At 45.3% G+C, this 24,578-nt stretch overlaps 3 protein-coding genes across 7 annotated transcripts in view; 2 read left to right on the top strand and 1 right to left on the bottom strand.

Annotated features, from left to right (window-relative positions):
• Window positions 1-24,578, top strand: part of TSPAN11 (tetraspanin 11) — a 750,083-nt gene that overhangs the window by 525,772 nt on the left and 199,733 nt on the right. The window lies entirely within an intron of this gene.
• Window positions 1,093-9,596, top strand: NRIP2 (nuclear receptor interacting protein 2). Of its 2 annotated transcripts, none has more exons than XM_081309808.1 (6): window positions 1,093-1,806; window positions 5,251-5,403; window positions 6,865-6,947; window positions 7,814-7,932; window positions 8,161-8,213; window positions 8,649-9,596. In XM_081309808.1, exons 1-6 carry the CDS (start codon window positions 1,615-1,617, stop codon window positions 8,739-8,741), a joined length of 693 nt encoding a protein of 230 aa, XP_081165934.1. In that variant the 5' UTR covers window positions 1,093-1,614; the 3' UTR covers window positions 8,742-9,596. The 2 variants fall into 2 exon arrangements, with proteins under 2 accessions (XP_081165934.1, XP_081165935.1); XM_081309809.1 differs by having other exon boundaries at window positions 1,506-1,806; window positions 5,247-5,403.
• ITFG2 (integrin alpha FG-GAP repeat containing 2) lies at window positions 8,732-23,222 on the bottom strand. 2 transcript variants are annotated; one of them, XM_081309805.1, is made up of 12 exons: window positions 22,630-23,222; window positions 16,898-16,993; window positions 16,081-16,122; window positions 15,735-15,906; window positions 14,807-14,946; window positions 14,218-14,366; window positions 13,519-13,616; window positions 13,271-13,324; window positions 13,084-13,175; window positions 12,265-12,382; window positions 11,005-11,178; window positions 8,732-10,929 (listed from the first exon to the last, which is right to left on the bottom strand). In XM_081309805.1, exons 1-12 carry the CDS (start codon window positions 22,723-22,725, stop codon window positions 10,826-10,828), a joined length of 1,335 nt encoding a protein of 444 aa, XP_081165931.1. In that variant the 5' UTR covers window positions 22,726-23,222; the 3' UTR covers window positions 8,732-10,825. The 2 variants fall into 2 exon arrangements, with proteins under 2 accessions (XP_081165931.1, XP_081165932.1); XM_081309806.1 differs by having other exon boundaries at window positions 15,735-15,937; window positions 22,630-22,664.

The raw sequence follows: 24,578 nt of genomic DNA, 5'->3' as shown, positions 1-24,578 counted from the left end.
GAGTAGATAATAAATATTTTCTGAAAAGCCCTCCCTACCTGCAGTGATGGGAATGGAAGCCAGGGCCTCATGCAGGCTAGGTTAGTGCTCTACCACTGAGCTAGACCCTCAACCCAGATATTTTTTTGGTGAATAAAAGGAAAACTTCATTCAAAGGAGAACAAATACCATGAAGGAGCTATATTTCACACTTTGAGTTTTTCCTCTCAGAATTTCTAAATTTAGATTCATTTGCTTCAAGATTTTTGTGAACCACAAGATGAGAGAAAAAAGACATTTTCCAAGTTTTTTTTTTTTCTTTCAGAAAGAAAAACTTCCACTTCTATTCCTAATTATTCAGAATGGTTTAATTTTCCTGAGTAGTGTTCCTGGAAATTTCATCCCCAGTGTCTCATTATTAGAAATCAATGTAGTAGTTATTCCTTGTTAATAATTGGTTTTCTGTTTTGCTTTATTTCTCTCTCTTTTTGGTACTGGGGTTTGAACCCAAGACCTTGTACATCACTTTTTTTAATACCTTTATTTTATTTTTTTATTTTTACATGGTGCTGAAGATGGAATCCAGCACCTCAAACATGCTAGGTGAGTGCTCTACCACTGAGCCAAAACCCCAGCCCATGACTTTTAATTTATCTTAATATTTTGCTAGGCTGACTCTGAACTTCTGGGCTCAAGCAATCCTCTTGTCTGAGTATGTTTTTTAAAAATTCTATAACTGTTAAGTCAAAAAAATAATGAAAGGAAGAGATTAAGATGAGTTATTGGTAAAGACACAGACAACCCAGTTAAGGATACAGACTAGCTTCAGAATATTCCTTGGCATTCTTCACCAGCATATCACAGGGATTTCTTCAGCCCCTAAGAAGAAAGATCTCAAAGGCTTGCATGCTAGAATGTTCCTGTTCTCCTTACAATTTAGGGGGAAGGACAGAGACCACATCAGTGTGAAATCCAAATTCCCGAGTAAATTAGCTAAAGACTGACATCTGCTACGCTGAAAGGGAGAAGTCCAGCAAGGTAAGGCCCCGGGTGGTCAGGGGAAGGAGTGGAGAAGGGCACTTTCATGCTTCCCCCAACCCTGGCTGCAGAAAATTCCAGGAGGAAGCAGTAGCTGGGAGCGGATGGTCGGGAGCCTGGGAGGGATGCAGAGCAGAGCCAGGTCTAGGGTGCATACAGACATGCCTGCCTGCCCCCACACGCAGAGCTCACAGGCTGCCGCCCCTACACAATGACACGCGCACCCTGGCAGTTTACAGCATCGTCACACCCCCCTTCACCGCCCACTCACACCAGGACCCCAGAATACACTGGATACTCTGCAGAACCTGCCAGCTGCAGGCCCTGCCAGCCCTCCCTCTCCTCTGGGGTTGGGTTTTTCCAGCCGGAGCCTCACACTCCCTCTACCGCAATCTCTGGAAATTGGTGTCTGACGTGGCTGCTCCTGCCCATTATTTATTTATTTCTTCTTTTCTTCCTGCTGAGACCCTCCTGTCAGAAGGGGAGCTGCAGTCCAGGCACAAAGATAGGCAGGAAGCTGCAGGGAGACACAGGAGCAGAGAGGACACAGGGAGGCCCCCTCCCGAAGCCCCTGCCTGGCTCACTCAGAGGGGGGCCATGAGCTCCCAGCAGGAGGCCAGGAGAGATGAGGGAGACACCAGGAGGAAGGGACAGGAAGCAGAGCTGCGGGACCGAGCCCACCTGGGCCAGCAACGACGGCTCAAACAGGCCACTCAATTCCTCCACAAGGACTCCGCTGACCTGCTCCCCCTGGACAGCCTCAAGAGGCTCGGCACCTCCAAGGATTTGGTGAGGCGGCCCTCTCCCCACCCCATGGCCAAGGAAGTCCCTGTCCCTTTCTCTCCACCTCCCCACATTCTGAGGAGGGTGGTTGGGAGGACCAGAAAGTGTTGATCCTCAACCTTCAGGTTCCCTCTCCCTTGCTGAGAAGGGGGAGAAAAGATCGGGCCACCTCCAGGGGCTTCACTCAGACAGTTCCCAGGCTCTCTGCTGGGGCTGTTCCTGTGACTTGGCAGCCCTGCAGGGCCCACTGTCATTGCTCAGCTGCCCCTATCTTGCCACCCAATAGCCCAAGGCTTATCTTGGGGGGGTGATGGGGAGCTATGCTGTTTAGGGGTAGAGGCTTAGGGGACCCAGGAATCCTGTGGAGCAGTCATTCAAGGCCAGGAAGCCTAGAGGACTTACCATTTTTAGGGCTGTGACTTCCCTGTTCTCCCCAAAACAGACTTCTTCATACCTGCACATTCATTTACCTTTCCCCTTCAGAATCATAACATCAAGGGCCTCCATACTTTTAGGGCATCAGGGTTTCATATGGCTTCTTGGTCCCCATGAGTGTCCTCTCTCTCACTTCTGGTGAAATGGCCCTACCAGGTTCTCTCCCCCTCTAGTAACTTTGGCCCCCACAGGGAATGAAACAGGGGAGTTAATGATGAGGAGGTGAGGGAATCCTGGGCCAACTGCATATCCAGTCATCCTCTGAGAAGTGATGGTTAAGTGCATGGACTTTAGAGTCACCTTGCTTGTGATCAAATCCTGGCTTTGCCACTTACTAATTTGGACAAGTTATTTTATGTCTCTGTGCCTTAGTTTCTTCACCTGTTAAATGAGAACATCAGGTAATCCAGTGACTCCAGAGGCTGAGGTAGGAGGATCATAAGTTCGAGGCCAACCTGAGCAATTTATCAAGACCCTATCTCAAAAGAAAATGAAAAGGGATGGGAATGCAGTTCACCAGTACACAGCACCCCTGGATTCAGTCCCCATTACTAGAAAAAAAAAATGAGAAATTTATGAGCACCTATCTCCTAGGGTGCTGTGAGTTATATGTGCCAATACATATTAAGCACTTAAGAGTGTGCCTCACTAATAGCAGTAGAGAAATGTGATTATTATTCCTCCGGCTACTATTCCACTTAGCCTGAGAGATAAAGTAAGCCTGAGAGAGGGAGGGTCCAGAAGATACAGAATTATATTTTATTGAAGTAAACAACCTCTTCTTGGGAAGCTGGGAGCAAATGCAGCCTTCACTGCCTTTCCTGACCTAGCCCTACCTTTCCCTATTCTCCCAGCTTGAATTTCCCCCCTCCAGGGACACAGCCCAGAGGTCAGGCAATGCCCTAGCTCCATTGTAGCAGCCCCCACTGAGGAAAAGTGATCAGATTAACTGAACTTTGAGTTCAGAGAACAGCCAGGGTTGGTCCTCCTTGCAAACACAGTGAGCACATCTGAGAAGAGGGATGGAGTAGGGAAGCAGGTTCTTATCTCCTGGGGGCATCTGTTGGGGACCATCCTACATCTGTGTGGTGGAGAAGATGCCCTATTAACATTGCTATTCTAGAGTGGTGATTCCAACTTCCGGGCTTCTCATTTCTGCCCTTTGCCTTGGTACCTCCTGAGTTGACCTCTAGCATTACCTCTTATGGCTTTGGGAGTGAAGATGCAATTGGTTGGGAGGTCCCACTGTCTCTCTCCCTGGGATAGCTCGGGATCAAACTGCACAATGTGGGAGAGGCCTGGAGCCTGGAGCCATCGTGGGAAATGTGTAAGATGGGAACTGCTGAACCCCCCCCACACACACACACCACCTTTTTTTTCAGCTGGTTCAGAGCTCAGTGCACTTTTCCCAGAGCTGGCAGCTTGCTGCTGGGAGGTAACCTCTAGAGCCCCATGAGGCCAAGAGTATAAAAACAATCCCAGGCTCCCAAAGAGAGAGGGCAGGTGGAGGAGCTTGTGGAGCCTGGGAGAGCAGTCATTCTTCAGCAAGCGCTTACTGAGTACCTACTGGATGTCGAGTAAAGCCCTGGTATACAAACATGAGAAACAGACCTGACCTCAAAGGCTCTCCAGGGTAGTGGGGGAGTGAAATCTAGAAATAACATCTATGAGAAACATAACCAAGGGAAATACGAGCAGGGGGAGGAGCAGGAAGAGTCCAGAGAGGGTACCCTGGAGGAGGTCGATCCTGTGCTAATTACAGAGTACACATGGAATCTCAGGTGCAAAATAAGAACCATTCTTCTGAATCCAGCATGTTAAGTCAGGCACCAGTTTGGCCTAGGGAAGAATGAGGAAACAGGGTTTCAGGGAGAAGGAGTGAGCAGGAGTGAAGGTATGGAGGTGAAGTGGAAAATTCAGACAGCAGCCAGGTGATCTGGGTCATCACCTTGAATGGATACACAACTCACCTGGGTTTTGTTAAAGTGAGGTTCTGGGATTGGGAGTGTGGTTCAGTGGTAGAGCATCTGCCTGGCATATGTGAGGTCCTGGGTTTGATCCCCAGCACTGCAAAAAGATAAAACCCCAAAAGCCAGACTTTGATTGACTAGGTTTGAGATTTCTGCATTTTAAGCAGGCTTCTATATTCTTTTTAAAGCTGCTGCTTTGGGGACCACACTTTGGGTGGCAGGGTTTTTGATAAGTCAGTCTGGAAGCCTAGAGCTGGTGTATTGGGAAGGCCACAGTGCCAGAGGCAGGTGCTTGTGAACTGAGGCCCAGTGACTTAGATGAGCCATGGGGAGGCTGAGGAAAGTAGTAACAGAAAGCAGTGCCAGACCCTACAGACAGGAGGGCAAACTGGTAGAATCTAGGAAGTGACTGGACAGGGTGAAGGTGTTAGTGGATGAGGGAAAATACTAGCAAGGGTGAACACTAGCATCCCAGTTCTGAAGACTTCATTGCTTCTTTCTATCACACCATCTGGGATCTGCAGCCCATTTTGGGAAGAGGACAGAAAGGAAAAAAAAAAAAAAGACAAAATTAGTCCTCTCCCCCACCCCCACAAAAGGGTACACTTAAGACCCAAGTTCCTCCAAGCCTAACAGTAATTCCTGGAATGTCCCTTTAGCCAATAGGTCAATCTAACCTAGAATGGGTCATTTTCCTCTTTCCATTTCCTCATTGCTGAAAAACCTAACGGGGTCCGAAAACAATGGCATGATCTGATCCTGGGGTTCATTTTGCTATAAACATCTGGTTGATGGAATCTTTGGTTGGCTCCTTTCCTTTTCTTTCTTTCTTTTTATTTTGGCGGTACTGAGGATTAAACCCAGGGCCTCACTCATTAGGCTAATGTTCTACCACCCAGTTGTATCCCTAGTCCTGCTCTGTCATTGTCTGAGATGTGGGTTTGGTGTGGGTGAGCACTCTAGGGGTATGTAAAATAGGGGAACTGAGTGGCCTAGATACTTGGGCTTACACCTGTCTGCCTGTCTCATTTTGTCATGGAGCCAGCAGCCGCACAGCGTGATCCAAAGACGTCTGATGGAGGGGAATCAGAGTCGGCTTCAGGGGGAGTCTCCCTTAGTGCAGGCCCTGGTTCGTGGCCAGGACAGCAAGAGGAAGACCACTGGGACAGAGATTCCAGCTCTTCTGGTCAACTGCAAGGTGAGAGGCCTTCTAGGGCACTGATATTAACAAACCTCCCTGAGCAGCAGGGAAAGAGACAGGGAGGGTAAAAGGGCACTTCTCCCCTCTCCTGGACCTAAAACAAGTTCTCCTTCTTCTTTTTTCTCTGTTTCAACCCATCTTTTTCTCCCGCAGTTCCATCTGTTATCACCCCGATATCATTTCTCTCCTGAAATTGTAATATTTACATGTGAATACTTAAGTCCTCTTCAACTGCTCTACATATCTGAAGGGTGCATGCATGTATGGGAAATGCAGTCTCCCAGGAAAAGCGCCTATGTTCCAAGGTGAAGACCCTGGCATCTCTAGAGCCACTGAAACACCCACTATTGAATTGTTCCCAATAAATGTTCTTCTGCCCAGAGAGCTCTCTTCCTGTTCTCCAATCACTCTGTCCAAGTTCTGCAGTCCTTTAAGGCCCAGCTCAGATGTTATCTCCTACTTGAGAGATTTATTGATGCCCCAAGTAGGAAATAGCTTTCCTCCCTCTCAACCTCTAAAAGGCACTTGACTCAATCTTCTCACAGACGTTAGAACTTTCTACGAGGCTGTGGGTGTAGCTCAATGGTAATGCACAAGGTCCTGAGTTCCATCCCCAGTGTTTCAAAAACAAAACAAAACAAAAAACCCCTCAAACCAAAAACACCTTTGTACCAGAGTTATATTTTACTTCCTTTACATTCCTGAAGAATAGTATTCACTGATGTACTTTCCAGCAGCATATCTTCTGCATTGTAGATGCTTAATAAATATTTTGAATGAGAAAACTATGTGTGTGTGTGTGTATCAAAGTGTATAGCCAAATGTCTGTAAATATCCCAAAGAAAGCAAACTTGTCTTCCCTTATTTGCAGTGGTGAACCTCTTGGTTACTCACATCTAAGTGTCCTGATAAGGGATTCCAGTCTCATCCCTCCTCTATTCCTAACCAGGAGGCCTCAACCTCACGAGAATTTCTCTAAGCAAACATCACCATTTCTGGCCAAATCATTCCCAACTTATGGACTCACCGTGTGGCTCTGCTTCTTTTCTGATTTCTTTACCTGAGAGTCAGTTTTGCTTCAATTATAACTCCCCTAAAATTTCCTTTTGAAGACTCAGTTCATTCCCTATGTTCATTTTTAAGAGAACCATTAAAGTGCTGGGAAAGCTGAAGCCTTAACCTCAATCATTATTTTTTTAAGTCCAGGGATTGAACCTAGGGATGCTTAACCACTGAGCAACATCCCCAGCCCCTTTTTATATTTTATTTAGAGACATGGTCTCACTGAATTGTTTAGAGCCTTGATAAATTGCTGAGACTGGCTTTGAACTCAACGATCCTCCTGCCTCAGCCTCCTGAGCTGCTGGGATTACAGGCATGTACCACTGCACCCAGCAACCCAACTCCAATCCTTCTTCCCGAGAAACTCACTGATCCACCCAAATTCTTCTTTTTTAGTGCCAGGACCAGCTGCTTAGAGTGGCTGTGAACACAGGAACCCAACACAATCAGATCTCCACTGGATGTCTCAGCCGCCTAGGGTAAGAGTGTGGTCCACATGAATGAATGGGGATGGGGTTTCTTTTTGGAGTGATGAAAATATCCTCAAATAAGCTAGTGATAGTTGCACAACTCTGAATATACTAAAAACCACTGAACTGCGGCTGGCTCATGGCTCAATGGAAGAGCCTTGACTAGCAGACAGTGAGATTTGATCCCAGCACTACAAAAAACAAAACCCCAAACTACATACTTTAAAAGAGTGAATTTTAGTTAGGTGCAAAGAGGTATATGCCTGTAACTCCAGCTACTCAGGAGGCTGAGGCAGGAGGATTGCAAGGTGAAGGTCAGCCTGGGCAACTTAGGGAGATTCTGTCTCAACTTTAAAATAAAATAAAATAAAAAGGAATGGGATTTAGCTCAGAGGTAGAGCACTTGCCTAGCATGTGTGAGGCCCTTGGTTCAACCCTCAGCATGTGTGTGCACACATGCAAAGAATGAATTTTATGATACATGAATACTATCTCAATAAAGCTGTTATTAAGTTTTTGGCAGTGCTGGGGATTGAACCTAGAAATCTTACACATGCTAAGAAAGCACTCTACCACTAAGCTGCACCCCAAGTCCAGCAAGTACATATTTATTTAAATACTTTTTTCTTTTTCTTTTTTTGTGGTGCTGGGAATTGAACCCAGGATCTCAAACATGCTAGGCAAGTATTCTACTACTGAGTCATATTCCTAACACCCCAAAAAGTGGGTTGGAGGCTCAGGCAGGGAATACAAGGATTTAGACTCCATGTGGTATCAGGGATTGAAAGAGAATAAATCAGTAATAGCTGATTAATGGGGTTGGGAGTAAGAGTGTGGAGTCCATGGTGACCATAACACTTGTTTCCTAACCACAGGTTAGGGAAGAGGGTTCTAAAAGCCCCAGGTGGGGACCTGGCACCTGGGCCAACCCAGGTGGAGCAGCTGGAGCTCCAGCTAGGGCAGGAGAAGGTGGCATGCTCAGCCCAGGTGGTGGGTAAGTTCTCCCTTTGCCAACAGCCTTTTGTCACCTCTCCTACCTTTCTTTTCTGGGCATGGCAAAGGCAGTTTCAGCCACTGCCAGTCCCCAAGGATGCTCTGACTGTCCTGAGCTTTGTGCCAGTATTCTCAGACCTGCTATTGGGGTGGGCAGGGAAGGAGGGAGTGCCGAGAGGGTGCAGCAGTGACCATGATGCAGCCTCTCATTTTTCAATGGTTTCTGCAGATGTTGACAGTCCTGAATTCTGCCTGGGCCTGCAGACTCTGCTCTCCCTCAAGGTAAGGTGACCATACTTGGGGCCTGATCCAAAGTATAGAAAGAGGCAGAGTGGGGCTGGGGATGTGGCTCAAGCGGTAGCGCGCTCGCTTGGCATGCGTGCAGCCCGGGTTCGATCCTCAGCACCACATACCAACAAAGATGTTGTGTCCGCCGAGAACTAAAAAATAAATATTAAAAATTCTCTCTCTCTCTCTCTCTCTCCTCTCTCACTCTCTCTTTAAAAAAAAAAAGAAAGAAAGAAAGAAAGAGGCAGAAAGCACAGAGTGGAAGTGAAGGTCAGGCTCTGAGGGAAAAGTCAAGAGAACTGGGGTCCAGATAAATGGGAAGCAGAAGGAGCAGCAGAAAGCAGGTGGAAGCTGTGGGAAGTGGAAGGGGGAACACAAGATTGGGTTGGCAGACAGGTGACCTCGTATCACGGACTCCATACCCCACAGTGCTGCATTGACCTGGAACGTGGAGTGCTGCGACTGAAAGCCCCCTTCTCAGAGCTGCCCTTCCTGCCTCTGTACCAAGAGCCTGGCCAGTGACCGCTGTCCCAGTTGGTCCCAGAGGGAAATACCTTGCCTTAGACGAAGAGCCATGTATGATGTGGGGGCATTATCTGAGCTGGGTAGCTGAGGACTACTGTATCTGTCCTTCTTCTTACCATCCTGACCCCCGCTGTCCCATTTCTCTCAGTTGGCTGCCTTCCTCTCTGCTTTTCAGTAGCTGCCCTCTGTTTCAGGAAGTTTCCATTAAAGGGCCTATGATTCTGGGCTTCCCTGTTCTCTCTCATCCCCATCCTAAAAAGAACGAAACCAAGTTAGTGTTGCAGAAAGGGAGCTAAGAAGAATGAGGAATTAACCCAGACCATGGAACTCAAAGGCTGCAGTCAACTCCTGTCCTCACTGGCCCCCAACCCCACCCCAACTGCCCCTAACCCTGCATCTCTTACTTCACTTCTGGGACTCATTATCTCCCACAGCTAGACTGCCATGCTTTTCCAGCCTGGGTCCCTGGCCCTTCTGGCACTTGCTCTTTGAGCACCTACCCTTCTGATTCTGTTCAGATGAGTGTGGAAAGACAGAAAATGGAATAATTCAATATAAGGAAGGGGAGTTAGTATAGGAATGTCCAGCCCATAAGGTTGAGTACTTTGATTAGTTATATTTTATGGGTTGCAAATGTCTGGGGATGTTTCAAAAGAAGGGAAGGCTTGATTAGCATATTTGTCATAGTGCCTGGTCTTAAAACTCCTAAAAGACTGCCTCTCCTTCACTGTCTTGCTCTATGACCTCTACCTCTTTCCCTGTCTTTCCTGCTGCTTCTGTAATTGCAGACCCAGGCCCAAGGCAAGCCGTGACTTAGCTACTTCTCCATTTGAATAAACACTTGTTTCTCTATGCTGTGTTGTTCTCTGGTCCTCCTCCTATCTACTGAAAGATGAATGGCAACTCGGTCCCTATTGGCTTATGGGAAGGAAAAGTGAATGGGGGGCCCTTCCCCAGGTTGACCCATTGGGTTAGTACAATGGAGAGCAATGGCTTGTAAAATACACTCAGTACAAATGCACACACACAATTGTGACAAAACAATACATATCTATACTGTGAGCAGTGGATTCTCTATTTTACTTTATTCTATTGTAGTTCATTTATTTCAAATATGCTGGCCACAACCCACCCAATGATTACAATATACAACTTGAAAAACACAGACTTAGAGAAGAGAAACAAGGGCAGAAAGAATATAAATTACCCAATATATAATTCTAATCAGAAACCTGCATCAGACTGTAAATATAGCACCATGACATAGACAATAAAGTGGGGGGAAACAAGTGGATGGGGGAGATGGGAGCAAGGCCTATCAAGCTGTGCAATACTTAAGACTATGGCAGGGCAGGAGGTATCACTCAGTGGTAGAACATTTGCCTAGCATGTATGAGGCTCTGGGCTCAGTCCCCAGCAGCACCAAAGAAAAAGGAAAACAGCAAAGTAAGAAAATACGGGCTCAACTACTTCAGTAAATGGAGAAAAATCATCTCAGGGTTGCTAGGACTACAAATAAGATTACACTGTAAAATGTCCTGAAAGACCCCTCTAAACAAAACAAAGAATTGGCCATTCCTGTACTAATTACTAATGTCAATGACATGGAGCTGTGCCATGAAATACGGTACTTAGGATTGGGTGGTGGATTCCCTACATCCACTGCTTCCCTGAATCTAAAGTCTGGTTTCCTTATGGGTGCTGGGACCATGCAAAAGATCTGTACTCTGTCTTCATAGATATATCTGTTTTCTGCATAGTGAGGGTAGGGAGCTCAGGGATGAGGCAGGGGTGTCCTGAATGATTTTGAATAAGGCCAAGATTTCATGATCCACTTGGCTGATGTGGTGGATGTGGTCTATAAGGAAATGGGCAGAGGGTCACCTTGTCTCTTCTTTCACCAAAAAGACTGAGGTCTCTAGTTCACGGTCACCCTAGGGTAGCTGCCATCCTTCCATGTCAAGACTCAAATCCTGCTTCTCTGTAATAATACATTCCCTATCCTGCCAACATTACAGATACATTTGGGGGTGGGAGTGGGGGTTCAGAAAGATTCTTCACCAGACAGGAGGCCAGCCCAGCTAGGTGGGATCCTGGAGGCTTGAGGGAGCACATGGTAGTGGCTGGTCCGGATGGTAGAGAGTTTGGTGAAGCAGGGCTCGGGCTGCAGGGAGGTCATCAGGATCTGAGGGCCAAAAAGGGGCTGGTAAGAGACTGTGGGTTTTCTGGGTACCTGGCCCCTGTCTCTCCTGGGACTCACCCATCCCCAGCTCCTGCAGGAGGCTGTGGTACTCAGGCTCAGCTTCTAACAGTTTCAGCAGATTGGTGGACTCCATCCGTTCCAGCTGTACCTCCCAGTAAACATAGATCTTCTGGTTAAAAGTGACATACACGAGGCAGGGGCTATTACGGCCCTCTTTGCAGGCGTACAGGCCTGGAAGGTGGGCAATGAGACAAAGGTCAAGTTGGAGTCCCCGTAGGAAGGCAAGAGCAAGATTCAACATCAGAATCAGCAGTTTTGGCTCTCCCACAGATGTCAAGCAACAAAGGCCCTCTTTCTATTTTTTCTCTATTGGGAACTCAGTAAAATGGGAAAACAAAGAAGATATTTGCCCTATCCAAGTATAGAAAAATTATAGTAAAAAAACCAGGCAGAACAGCACCTAAAAAGGTGGTATTTATTGATTTTTCCATCTTAATGATGTTTCTAGAGTAATGAGGGTCATCCTTGCTAGTTTAACAGATAGGTTAGTAAAATGTGATCAGAAAGAAAAGTTTCTCTTAGGTGTCAATCCTTTTTTTCAAGGTATATATGTCAACCTTTCAAGTCACTGGACTTGTATTCCAGAGAATGGTTCAGTTTTTATCATTTTAAAATAATATTTTAGTTTTGTAGTGCTACAGAGGGAACCAAGGGCCTTGTACATTCTGGGTAAGGATCCTACCACTGAGGTACACTCTAGCTTTTTACCATTTCAGTCATCAGACATATCCCCTAGTCACCCAAAGAGCTAGCGCTACTCCCCCAGGTCCCTGATTTGATAATAATGAGAATGCTCTGCTCTAGGAGAATTTTCTTCACAGAGTTCTGGCAAGTTCAGATAGAAAAGAACTGTCTAATGTCTTCTCACATTCCAGAAAAATAGATGATGAGAATCTTCTTACTCTTAAAATTGTCAAGATGGGGCTAGGTTGTGGCTCAGGTTGTGGTAGAGCACTTGCCTAGCATGTGTGAGGCACTAGGTTTGATCCTCAGCACCACATAAAAATAAGTAAATAAAATAAAGGTATTGTGTCCATTTACAACTAAAACAATTAAAAATCTAAAATTGTCAAGATGGCAACCTAGTACCCATACATCAGCAGCTAATGAAAGAGCTAAAGGACTGAATTGTTTATAAAGACTTTCATTAGGGACTATGTCGAGAGTGGAAATGAGAGGCAGACATTTACCTAGCCTATGTAATATGCTTATTTAATACAAATGCACTTAGAGAAGGGTTATGGGGAAGAATCCCACCTGCACAGAAGGCGCGGATATTTTCATCCACTTGGAAGCGAACAACGGTGCGGTTGTAATCGATAATATATGTCTGTCCATCCCAGGCACATGCAACCACCTCTTCATGCCCATTTCCCTGAAAAAGGCCAAGACAAGGATGCAGGAGTGGTGAAGGGGTGTTTTAGAAAAAGATCTAATGATGGGAGCTGGATGAGATATAAAGGACCATGAACTTGGCTCTGGATGGCCAACAGGGAGTTGAGGAAGCACTCCCACGTACCTGGTACCCGAAGTCAAATAAACCACTTTAAAAAATGCTCACAGCAACTCTATGGAGATGGAAACATTATTCCCTAGTTTAGTCTGAGAAAACTTCAGCTTTCAGAAATAGTCACTTGCCTAATGTCACTCAACTGGAGAGGGGTGAGGCAAGACCCCAACCCAGGTCTGCCTTCAAAACCATCAAGCATGCACAATAGCAGTGTAAAGTTTAGCCCCCATCTGCCAATTTAGAGGCACAGCATATTAAATAGACTCATATGGAAAAGAAAAAAACTACAAAATGCACATCTGTAATCGGGACTAACAGCTCACTTCTAGACTCTTACAGTAACTTCTTTTTGGGGGGGTTTATTGCTTCTACTGAAAGGTATGGAAATAAGAAAATTTTCCAGCTGCCTAGTAGAGAGAATTTATAAATACTGTGGTGTCAGGAAACACACTAACTCCAGATAACTTGATGTGTCTAAGAGACTTGATTTGAATAGGAGAATGGCTTGATTTAAAAACCATCTCTCCATGAAGGCAGAAATGCTATTCTCCACCATTTCTACTTACTGTGACATCTAACTTTTCTAGGGCGAAAAGTTGGTGATCCACCTGGACTGACCACAGCAGCTTGTCTGCTTCCTCCATAAGCTTCAATGTCCCTATAGGGGGAGACATGGGCTTGGGGTGGGTGGGTCAGGCCACTGAGCAGACCCCACAGGCAAACACCTACCCAATGCAGCCCAGCATTGCTCACCATCCAGGGTGCACAGGGCAAAGAGGCCAGAGCCACCACTCTCAGAACTGTGGCCTGTGGTTGAGGAAAAGGGCCACAATAAGAAAATGTGAAGGACAGAGTAAGATCAGTCTCCAGGATGAGGGGTGGCCCGTGACAGAGAGGGAAGGATGGGACTAGAAATGAGGTCAGGTCCAAGATCTCCTCTCCCTCAGAACTGACCAGCTATCCCTCAGCTCTTCCCCTTCTTCCCCTTCACCCATCCTCACCTTGCTTGATGTTGCCAATCAGGTGAGTGGAGACGTTCTTGTTGTGGATGCGGCCAGAAGTCTGGTGCAGCACTACATCTCGGGCAGCTGGGGTCTCCCTGTGGGCAGGAGGGAGGTGGGCCAAGAGGGAGGTCAAGTAAGCTGAGTTCTCTGGGCCCTTTGAAGCTGCCATCCCTATAAGTTTCCAGGACTTGAATCAGCTTGGAAACTTATCCCTGACTCTGCCTGGCCCATGTGGCAAATAGAAGAGAGCTTGGGCTGCCAGGTAGAAATTTTGGAACCTTGTAGGGCATAGTGGTGCATGCCTATAATCCCAGTGACTCGGGAGGCTGAGACAGGAGGATCTCAAGATCAAAGCCAGTCTCAGCAATGGCGAGGCCCTAAGCAACTCAGTGAGACTCTGTCTCTAAATAAAATACAAAATAGGGCTGGGGATGTGGCTCAGTAGCTGAGTGCCCCTGAGTTCAATCCCCAGTACCAAAAAAAAAAAAAAAAAAAAATTGGAACCTCTTTCAGAAACTCTAAGGTTAAAGCCCAAGATTCCATGGATCCCAAGTAATTTTCCTTAATGGGAAAGGTGCTTGGGCTGGGACCTAGATGAAAGAGCTCTGTTAACTGCAGACCTCACTGCCACGTGCCCTCCAGGAGCCCATCTTGCTTCCATGTACCCCACACCATTCACAGTCCATACTTCCTTACCTACTGCCCTCCGTGGCCCCCTCAGAGGTAGCAGGGGACCCAGTATCCTTGTTCCAGGTGCACAGAAGCACTGCATAAGCACAGCCTGGCTGAGATACCATCAATTCAGGAACACCCAGTGGCCCCGGTGTCACCGAGAGACTGTCCACCTGCCAGGAAAGGGGCTTAACTAGGTTGGGGAGAGAATAAAGGGATACTCTGCTGAGAAGAGGGAAGATCTGGGGTGGGGGTCCTAGGAACAGCCCTCCAGGTAGAGGGTAGAAGCAGGAGGAGGAATTCCAGGGTAGTAGGCAGGCGCCATCTCCTCCACACAGATCATCTGTTTTCTGCTGTGTGTGCCCCACTAGGTCCAGCTCCTGCTGCGGTCCATACCATCTCCCTTCACACTCCTACTTCTTAGCCCAATATTCCTTTCTCTTTACCACTCATTGGAATTTCTGCTTTGACCCTGACTGAAAATGACCCTCTTTGGATCTCTCTCAGCAAAGTGATGGTCCCTGCTTCCCTCCTTGGTCCTGTCCCATGACATTCTCCCAGAAGCCCTTGCTCTCAGCTCCAGGCCTCTTGCTCTCCAAGCTCAGCCTCTCACCTGACCCTCCAGCATCCATTTCTTGAGGGACACCAGCTGGCCTGTCAGGTGTTCAGTGCCCTCAGCCATCTCTTCCCAGCGGAAGGCCCGCACCACACGGTCTGTGTAGCCCACTACCAGCTCACAATACCCATCTCCATCTGTGGGCACAGGAAACAAGAGGGGCTGAAGCCAAATCTGTATTGATCAGCTTGAGGCCTAAAAGTACCTTCTTACAGCCTGTACTCTGCTACCATCTCCACCACTGGTCCCTTTGGTTCAGTGCAACTTTATGCCCAGCTCTCTGTGCTGGTCTCCTTGCCTTTCCTTGTACTCATAGCAGTTACTCATGCAAATGTCCTGCAGGTCCTATCACTTCTCTCCTCCTACTTCTTATATATGTAGCCAATGTGCCAATTCATTCAAATGTCACCTTCTTAGCATGAACATCCCTGACAATTCCATTTAAAACTGCTACCTCCACCTCAATATGCTTGAAATCTTTGTTTTTTTTTTTTCCTATAGCATTTATTATCTACTAATATACTACTGATTTGTGTGTGTGTATGTGTGTGTGTGTGTGTGTGTGTGTGTGCTGGGGATCAAACCTAGGACCTTGCCCATGCTGGGCAAGCGTTCTACCACTCAGCTATATCCACAGCCCTACTATTTAATTTTCTTATAAAATTTATATTGTTTCTTTCCTGTTTTTTTCCTAATAAGGTCCAAGAGGACAGTGATTTTGTGTGTTTTATTCATTATTATTATTCTAGAGTCTCAAACAATGCTTGGCTTATACTGGGAACTCAATAACTCTGCATTAAATACACAATAGATGTATAAATGAATATGGACTTCACCCTCACCCTCACCCCAGTCCCTTGGAATCTGTTCTAGCACCCACTGATTCCTACCCGCCCCCACTGCCTGCAAAGGCAGCCATGCCCACCGATGTCGCTGATGAGCATGACCTTGGTATTGGCAGGAATGTGTTGTTTGAAGACTGGACGCTGCTCCTCTCCCATGAATGTCTCATGGTGCCCAGAAGCATCCAGAACCTTGGCAGGTGTCAGGTCAAACAAGTGAAACCAGCCTTCGGCACTCACTGCCACTACCAGGTTCTGGGAGACACAGAGGTACAGGAGAGATGCACTAGACTGGGGAAAGAGGTTTGGGCACAAGCTAATAATCTAAATATTAGATCTCGGGGGTCAAGGCTGACTTCCACTGAGAGACAGGGATGGAGGGAAGGCCTTAGAGTCCTAACAAAGAATAAGATCCCTGAGAGTCCTCACCTTTCCTTTGTTACACACATCTCCAACTCCAACACAAGTCAACTGCAAGAGAGAAAGGGAGGCTCAGGGAGGTTACAAGGGAGACCATTTCTCCCCTAATCTCTGTGACGCAAGGAGGAATGGGTTTTATAATTACCATCATTTGCTGAAAACTTGTGCCATGGAATCTACACTGATAGTCTTTATTGACTGAGTTACTGGGCTATAGGTTCAGTTTACCTATACAGCACAATTAAGATTTAAGCTAGGTAAGACAATTTAGGTTTAAAACAAAACAAAATAGAACCCTACATATAATATAGCTAGACTAGCATATCTGAAGATGTACCCAGTCACCACCCCCATTTGACTACACACTCATGCACCACATAACAATGTTTTGACCACATACACGATGGTGGTCCCATAGATTACATCACCTAGTGGCATCACAGCTGTCTTAGTCTGTGTTTACATATTCTATGATATTTGACAATGATGAGAGTTTGATGATGCATTTCCTAGAACATATCCCTGTTGTTAAGTGATACTTGACTTTATATGAACAACTTTAGGCAGCTTCCATAAAGTACCAAGGGACACTCCATAATATAAAAGACAACCCAAGCTTGTTGGGGGGCGGGGGGGTTGGGACAGATGAGAGTAGTGCCTGGCACCATTCTCCCTGAGTTAAACGAATCCTAAAGCAGTGGTTGGGCTGATCCTTTGGGGAGTAAAGACACACTGCGGAGCTCTGCAATGGAACTCTCCCTTGCCAATCCCTGCACAGAGTGGATTCTATCTCTATTCCCCCAAACCCAGGGAGGTGAATACTGACCATTCCCTGACAGGTGCAGGTGAGCCATGGCCGGCTGTCATCATTCTTATACACAGACAGCTTTCCGCTGGTATCTCCCACTACCAGTTCATTTAACTTCAAATAGAGAGAAAAGACTGTTAGGATGAAATCCTGTCAAACCACAGCAAGTTTTTCTCAGCTCAGCCCATCCCTGAGAAATCACAAGGTTTCAATTTGTAAATTCACCAACTTTATTAAAAATTCTTTAATGGGGCTGGGATTGTAGCTCAGTGGTACAGGGTTTGCCCAGCATATGTGAGGCACTGGGTTTGACTTTCAGCAACATAAATAAATAAATAAATAAGTGTGTGTGTGTGTGTATAAAGGGTTTATCAACATCTGGAAAACATTTAAAAAAAAAACCCTTTGATGATGCATGCCTATAATCTCAGGAGGCTGAGGCATGAGGATTGCAAGTTTGAGGGCAGTCTTGGCAACTTAGTGAGATCTTGTCTCAAAAATTAAAAAACAAGCTGGGCATGGTGCTGCACGCCTGTAATCACAGAGGCTCAGGAGGCTGAAGCAGGAGGACCGTGAGTTCAAAGCCAGCCTTAGCAACTTAGCGAGGCCCTGTCTCAAAATATAAAAAGGGCTGGGGATGTGGCTCAGTGGTTAAATGCCCCTGGGTTCAATCCCTGGTACTAAAAAAAAACAAACAAAAGTTGCTAAGGATGTAGCTCCTGGTAGAGCCTCCCTGAATTTATTCTAATACTGTAGAAAAAAAAAAAGTCCTTTGAGACTGGTAAGGATATAGCTCAGTTGTAGAGCATCTGCCTAGTTTATGTGAGGCCCTGGGTCCTATTCCCAGCACCAAAAACAAACAGACAAAATCAATTTCCCAGGATTTAAATATTTCCATTTAGGTAGGTTATGTGTTGGATGCTATATAGAATCTATGATCCTTCCCAGAAAAAACTGACATCTGAACAGCTCTCTGCCCCACATGCCTGACTTCAGCTCTTCTAATTTGTCCATTATAAATGGGACAAAATGGTTTTGAAAACAGCCTAAGATACTGATTTTTTTTAAACTTTTCTTTCTGTGTATTGGGGATTGAGCCCAGGAATACTCTTCAAGTGAACTATACCTCCAACCCTTTAATTTTTTTTTTTAATTTTGAAATAGGGTCTCATTAAATTGCCCTGGTGGGTTTTGATCTTTTTGCCTCAGCCTCTCAAGTAGCTGGATTACAGGCATGCACCACCATGCCTAGTGATATTGAACTCTTGAAGACTCTCTTCAAACCTTGTCTTCAATCAGGAGCTAAATAAAAAGATAAGGCCTGCTCCTGGGGTCTCCCTCCTCTAGGCCTTTGGATCTTGGCAGCATGTGTGAATACAGAAGGGATTTTGGTGATTGAGGGGCAGAATCTCTCTGCTCTGAGTCTCTGGTGCCCTCAAGTGGTGGCTAGGTTCTGGGTGGGTGGGTGGATGGGGCCACCCCAACATGAAGGCTCTTCCCTATGACTGCTACCTACCTGGGCAGCTGCCCTTTTAGGGATTAACCATGAAAACCAAATGGCTCTAAACCCTATTTCTACAATCAGCTTTATGATTTGCTCTTGGAGGTATAGCTAACACCCTACTCCTATTCCCCAAATAGAGAACAGAATCTAATCATAAACTTAGATTCTCAAAAGAGAGTTAACTGTAAGGCAACAAAGAGATCAACAGTAAGGAAGCCAGGTGTGGTGATGCACGTCTGTAGTTCCAGCTACTAGGGAGACTGAGGCAGGAGGACTGCTTGAGTCCTGGAGTTCAAAGCCAGCTGGACAACATAATGAGACATACTATCTCAAAACAACAACAAAAAGCTGGGCCTGGTGGTGGTCTCCTGTAATCCTGGCAACTTGGGAGACTGAGGCAGGAGGATCAAAAGTTTGAGGCCAGCCTCAGCAAGTCAGTGAGACTCTATCTCAAAATAAAAAATAAAAAAGAACTGAGAATGTAGCTCAGTGATAAAGAATCCCTGGGTTCCATCCCCAGTACCAAAAGCAAAGCAAAACAAAATAAAAACAATAACAACAAAATACCACCAACAATAATAAACATAAGAAAAAGTTAGAAGCAAATTGGGATTTATCAATAATGATTTGACTCTTGGATTTATCTTTTAATAGTTATGGGAATTTCTGGTGAGAATAGTAGATCACAGAATACAAAGATCTTATTTATATGAAACTCTATAGCCAACATTTCAAATACGGCTGCCAAGAAGACTTTTACAGACACCCAGGAGAAAGGGAACACAGTGTTTGGGTTCAGAGTGCAACTGGCTGGATTTAAATCCAGCTCTCTCTGCTTACATTTTTCATTTATAAAACCAGGATAGGGCTGAGGATGTAGCTAGTATTAGAGCACTTGCCTAGCATGAGCAATGCCCTGGGTTCAATCCCCAGCACTGCAAAATAAATAATTAAATAGTAAAAAGGATAATGAGAGTATCTACCTCATAAGATTGTGAGAATCGAGCCAACAGAGGAAGCCTTTAGAACAGTGATTGGTTTACAGTGAATACCAATACCAGGTGGAGTTATAGCCTCTAGATGAACTCCTCCAAGGATAGGGAATTTGTTAGCATCTTTCATAGAATTAATTTTTATACATTTATTCATCAAATGCCACAATACACGAGTAGAACCTCAATAAATGTTTTATGAACAAACAACAAAGATTGTGTGTGTGTGTGTATATATGTATGCATTTTTTTTTTTTTTTTTTTTGGTTGCAGAGCTGGGGATGGAATCCAGGGCTTCCTACACACTAGAAAAGTTAAATGAAAGAGAATGCCAGGTCAGTCCTGTAGTTTTCAGGTAAAGCTGAACAACCAGTTGGGGGTACAAAGATAAATGTCAGACTCCCTGCTGAGAAGGAGCTTCCAGTTCTGCCAGGCAAGGTGGTGGGGGGTGGGGGATGGGTACCAGTGGAGGTTGGTGTACAGACCCAGGAAGAAAATCATAAAACAGTGCTGTAGGTACAGTGAGCAAGCAGATGTGAGTCAGCCAGGCAGAGAGTGAATGAGGCAACAACCTGGGGGAGAAGACATTTCCAGCAGCTAGAATGCTTCCCACCAGATCTCTGTGGATGAGCTTGGCTCTGGCCTCCAGTGGTCACTCACCATTGGATTGGTTAGCAATGTTAAAGGAGGAAGGAAGTGAGATCTTTCTGTGCGGATCTGCTTCAGCTTTCTAAAAGGTTGCTGTCCCTGGTGTAGACAGGCTTCAATGGGCAATCCTAGAGCCCATGTATTTTATTCTTGGCTTCTTAGACTTAGCAATAAATAGGTTTCAAAGAGCTTTAAGCTATGGGTTTAGTAGGCTGAAATCAGTCGTCCCCCCCCCCCCCCCGTTCCTAAATCTCCAAATATTAGCTTAAAACCACTAGCAAAAATTCTTTTTTCTCAGTGGTGCCAGGAATTGAACCCAGGGCCTCACACATGTACTCTACTACTGAGTTACAACCCTAAGTATTCCCCCTAACAAAATTTCTATCTCCACTCTGTGGATCAAGTGTTATACCTGACCACTTGCCAACTGTCTTATTTAGTTGCCCTTCTTTAAATTATATTTATAAATAGCAGGCAAAGCTCTTCAATTTGCTTTGAGACACATAAACACAATTGCTTTTCTTTCTTCTTCTTCTTCTTTTTTTTTTTTTCTTTTGTGGTGCTGAGGACTGAACTAAGGCTTGGTAAATACTAGATAAGTGCTCTACTACTGAGCTACATTCTAGCCTACAATGTCTTTTTCAATTTGCTTTCTTTTTTTTTCTTTTTTTTTTTTTTGGTACTGGGGATCAAACCCAGAGGCATTTTACTACTGAGCCACATCCCCATTTCTTTTTTCTTTTGAGACAGGTATCATTGATTTGCATAGGGCCTTGTTCAAGTTGCTGAGACTGGCCTGCAACTTGTAATACTTCAGACTCCAGTCTCTGGGATTACAGGCGTATGCCTACATGCCTGGCTTCAATTTGCTTTCTGAAAATAACAATATTAATTTAATCAAAAAGCACTTGTTGGATGACTATTATGTGCCAGGATCTAAGATGCTGTGAATCAAGCAGTGAAAAAACAGACCTAAAAAAAATTCCTGGCTGGGCTTGGAATTTATATAATCCCAGTGACTCTGGAGGCTAAGGTGGGATGATTGCAAATTCGATGACAGCCTTAGCAATGTAGGACTTAAGAACTTAGTGAGACCCTGTCTTCAAATGAAAATAGTAATAATAATTTTAAAAAAGGTCTGGGGATGTAGCTCAGTGGTAAAGTGCACCTAGGTTCAATCCCTAGTACATATATATCAAAAGTAAAAATTCTGGCTGGGCAAGGACCTGTTGTTCCAGTTCTCAGGGTACTGCAGAAAGATGGCATGAACCAGGAGTTTGGTGCCAGTGTGGGCAAAACAGCAAGCCCCTTTCTTTAAAAATAAATAAATAAATAAATTCAATCCTTATGGAACTTACAGTAATGGAGCTAGGTGAGGGAAAAAAAAAGGTAATATAATTTGCAGCTGTCCCTCCTATTTATGAGGGATTAGTTCCAGCTCTTCCCACTTTGTGAATACCAAAATCCAAGGATGCTTGAAGTTCGGGCCGGCCTCCCATATACTTAAAATCATTTCTAAAGTGTTATGCAAATAGTCATGCGCTACATTCATTTCAACCAATGGTGGACCACATATATGAAGGTATATACTATGTAGCCTATAGTTGACCATACTATTTAGGTTTGTGTAAGCACACTCTGTGATGTTAGTACAATGAAATCATCTAACAATGTACTACTCCTCAGAAGTATCCCCTTCATTAAGTGATGCACGATTATAGTTGTTATACAGTATTGTTTAGGAAACAATAACAAGAAAAAAAGTCTGTATAATTTCTGTTCAGACCCAATTTTTTTTTCTCCAGATATTTTCTATCCCTGATTGGTGGAATCTCTAATGCAGAACACTTAGATAGGAAGGGCAGACTGCAATAAAACAGAACAATTAATGAGTGTTAGTAATGTGCCAGGAGTTGTTCTACGTGCTTTATCTGTACTGACTTATTTAAACAACGAAAATAGTAATGACTGCTGAGAAAAAGAAAAATAGATGGAGATTGCTTCTGCAATTCAACAAAGATTTAACACTTTAAAGATGCCAGTCATCTGTCTCTACTTTGGGTAGGCACTATAGAAACCCGACAGTGTCAAGATGGGGCAACAAGTTGCCCGACAACAGGCGGCAGAGAAATCCTGTTCTATTCCAGAACAGAGTGCAAGAGCAAAGGTGCGTTTACAGCCATGTGAGACAACGCGGGAAGGACCAATTCTGCCAGGGTGGGAGGCGTTAGGGAAGTCTGGAGGATTGGAGTTATATGCAGCGCGGGATCATTTTCAGTTTAAGGTAGTAATCTGAAAGGTGATGCCATTAGGGGAGGCTAACTCGTAAACTAGTCCAGGTATCACCGGAGTTTATCAGGCTCTACTGTGAACAAATTACTGAATTAGGCAGAAGAAAAATAGCTCCCAGGGTATCTGCCTAACTACCCCGGCAGTGACGTCTGGAACGGAAGACATCAATAAAGTTTTCCTGAGCAGGGCGCCATGGTGGCGCCAGCGCGCATGCTCATGGCTCACCAGGCGCGCCTCCGGCGGCGGCTTCCTCCCTAGCCCCGCCCCGCGCGGATGCAGGCTGCCGGCGTCCCTTATAGTGCGCATGCACTCACCGCATCGTTATCGACGTCTCCGAGGCAGATTGCGTGTGGGAAGAGGCTCCCGCTAAACTCCAGCGCTACGCGCTGCACGTAGCTAACTGACCTCATGGAGCCTCTGAGGGCGGAGGGACCGGGAGCCCGCCAAAAGAACCCCGAACCCCCTCCGTCTGCCGAGCGAGCGGAAGGCCACCTAAAGCGGAAAGTTACGTCACCGTCTACATTTCCAATCCCTGTATTCCTCGCTTAACTTTAGAGAGGAGGCGGGTCTTCCGAGCCTGGAGGCGGGCTGACCCAAGGACTGATGAGTGACAAAGCAACTGGCCACTGCTTGTCTCCAGAGGGCTAGAACGCCTGGGTACGCGGACCGTGACGTGGCGAACCTGTTCCCTTGACAACGGGACTCTCTAGGGCTTGACCTAATAACCTTGACCTCTTACTTTATTGCTCTGGCAATGAAGTTCCTAGTCATTGGACCATCCCTGAGAATCATATTAACAGTTGTAATAAAGGACAATGGAATGATTTCCAATAGTGTTTTTTATTAGCCATTAAGAGTTGTGAAAACAATGTAGTGAAATGCAACCAGCATTTAAAAAAATTAAAAAGACCAAGTGACTCTTGAATAGCTTTTTTTTTGTGAAACCTTTTAGTTGTATACATTTATACACACACAGAAACACACACAAGCTTATATAATGTAAAAAAATTGTTTTGTTTTGACAGTGTTTTGTGGTCAATAGTTTGAAAACCATCTGCTGCAAAGCACATTTCACATATACTATTTCACGAAATTAGCACAGTCATGTATAATTGAATTACTATTCCAATTTCTTCAGATGGGAAAACACATTCAGCAAGATTAAGTAACTTGGGAATATAGCTCAGTTGGTCGAGTGCTTGCCTCAGATGTACAAGGCCCTGGGGTCAATCCCCAGCACCCCCCCCCAAAAAAAAATTAAGTAACTTGGCAGAAAGTGCTGGAAGTGGCACCCATACCAAATTGATCCCAAACCCCAGTGCCTTTCTGTCATTTATTGCTGTGCTACTGTTATCATCGCGGTTGACCGGTGACGAGCCCTTGCTTCCCCAATGTTGAAGAATAAACACCAGAGAAGCACACCTAGGCAAGGTCAGAGTGGAAATTAGAAGTTTATTAAAGGACAGCAGAAAAGACTTCTCCTCCCGGAGGAAGAAGGGGATCCAAGAGATGGAATCTGTGGAAGTGCAGTTGTCTCTGCATTTTATAGTTTCTTTCAGTGATGGAATGTAGGTGGGAAGGCCCGACGGGTGGGACACAGATGGGCCAAAGAAGTAATCTGATCTGGAAGGACTTCTGAGTCAGCACCTTCAAGTTTGCTGGGGGCTGTTCATTAACACTTCTTTGGGATGGGCTATCTTCCTGTTTGCTGGGGGCTGTTCATTAACACTTCTTTGGGATGGGCTTTGGCCTTGGGCTTTTTCCTGGACTTCATTAACATTCCATGAATTGTCCTGCGTTTCTGGAATTCATTCTCAACTCGGCCTCCATTTTAGATCTTACTCTATATTAGACCCGATTTACCTAACTACACTGACTACCTAACTTTAAATCTGGCTTCACTACCTTGCAGGAAGTGAACGTTGCTGGGATTCTGGACCTGCTCTGCCTTGTAGCCTTCCCAGCACAAAGTCTTCGTACCCCCCCCTCCCAAGTCTCTTTGTCTTTACTCTATAGTGCAGATGGGCCTATTATTAGTTTTGTGGGTGGCTACTTTGGGATTCTTTCCCTTTTGAATCTGGTCCTGCATTTCTTTGGGGAGTCTCATTAATCAGGGCAATAAATATTATTTATGAAATCCTATAGGTGCTCAATTCATATTTAGGTTTCAAGTCTATAAGCCCATATTGGTTTACACTTGGTCAGCAAAAATATTACCTCACCTGGGGTGATTGGACCAGGGGTGGCCTATTTTCTGTCTGAA

The sequence above is a fragment of the Spermophilus citellus genome (genome assembly GCF_964194105.1).
Source record: "Spermophilus citellus genome assembly, chromosome: 10".
NCBI classification, from domain to species: Eukaryota; Metazoa; Chordata; class Mammalia; order Rodentia; family Sciuridae; genus Spermophilus; species Spermophilus citellus.
The sequence above is the reverse complement of the archived record's forward strand: the minus strand, read 5'-3'. Positions and strand labels throughout refer to the sequence as shown.

Coding starts and splice junctions, on each gene's coding strand:
- NRIP2 (XM_081309808.1), top strand. CDS start 1,615: ATGAGCTCCCAGCAGGAGGCCAGGAGAGATGAGGGAGACACCAGGAGG. Junction 5,404..6,864: donor CTCTTCTGGTCAACTGCAAG/GTGAGAGGCCTT, acceptor CTTCTTTTTTAG/TGCCAGGACCAGCTGCTTAG. Junction 8,214..8,648: donor AGACTCTGCTCTCCCTCAAG/GTAAGGTGACCA, acceptor CATACCCCACAG/TGCTGCATTGACCTGGAACG.
- ITFG2 (XM_081309805.1), bottom strand. CDS start 22,725: ATGAGGTCAGTTAGCTACGTGCAGCGCGTAGCGCTGGAGTTTAGCGGG. Junction 15,907..16,080: donor ATGTGTGTAACAAAGGAAAG/GTGAGGACTCTC, acceptor TGTGTCTCCCAG/AACCTGGTAGTGGCAGTGAG. Junction 13,617..14,217: donor GGGGCCACGGAGGGCAGTAG/GTAAGGAAGTAT, acceptor TCCTGCCCACAG/GGAGACCCCAGCTGCCCGAG.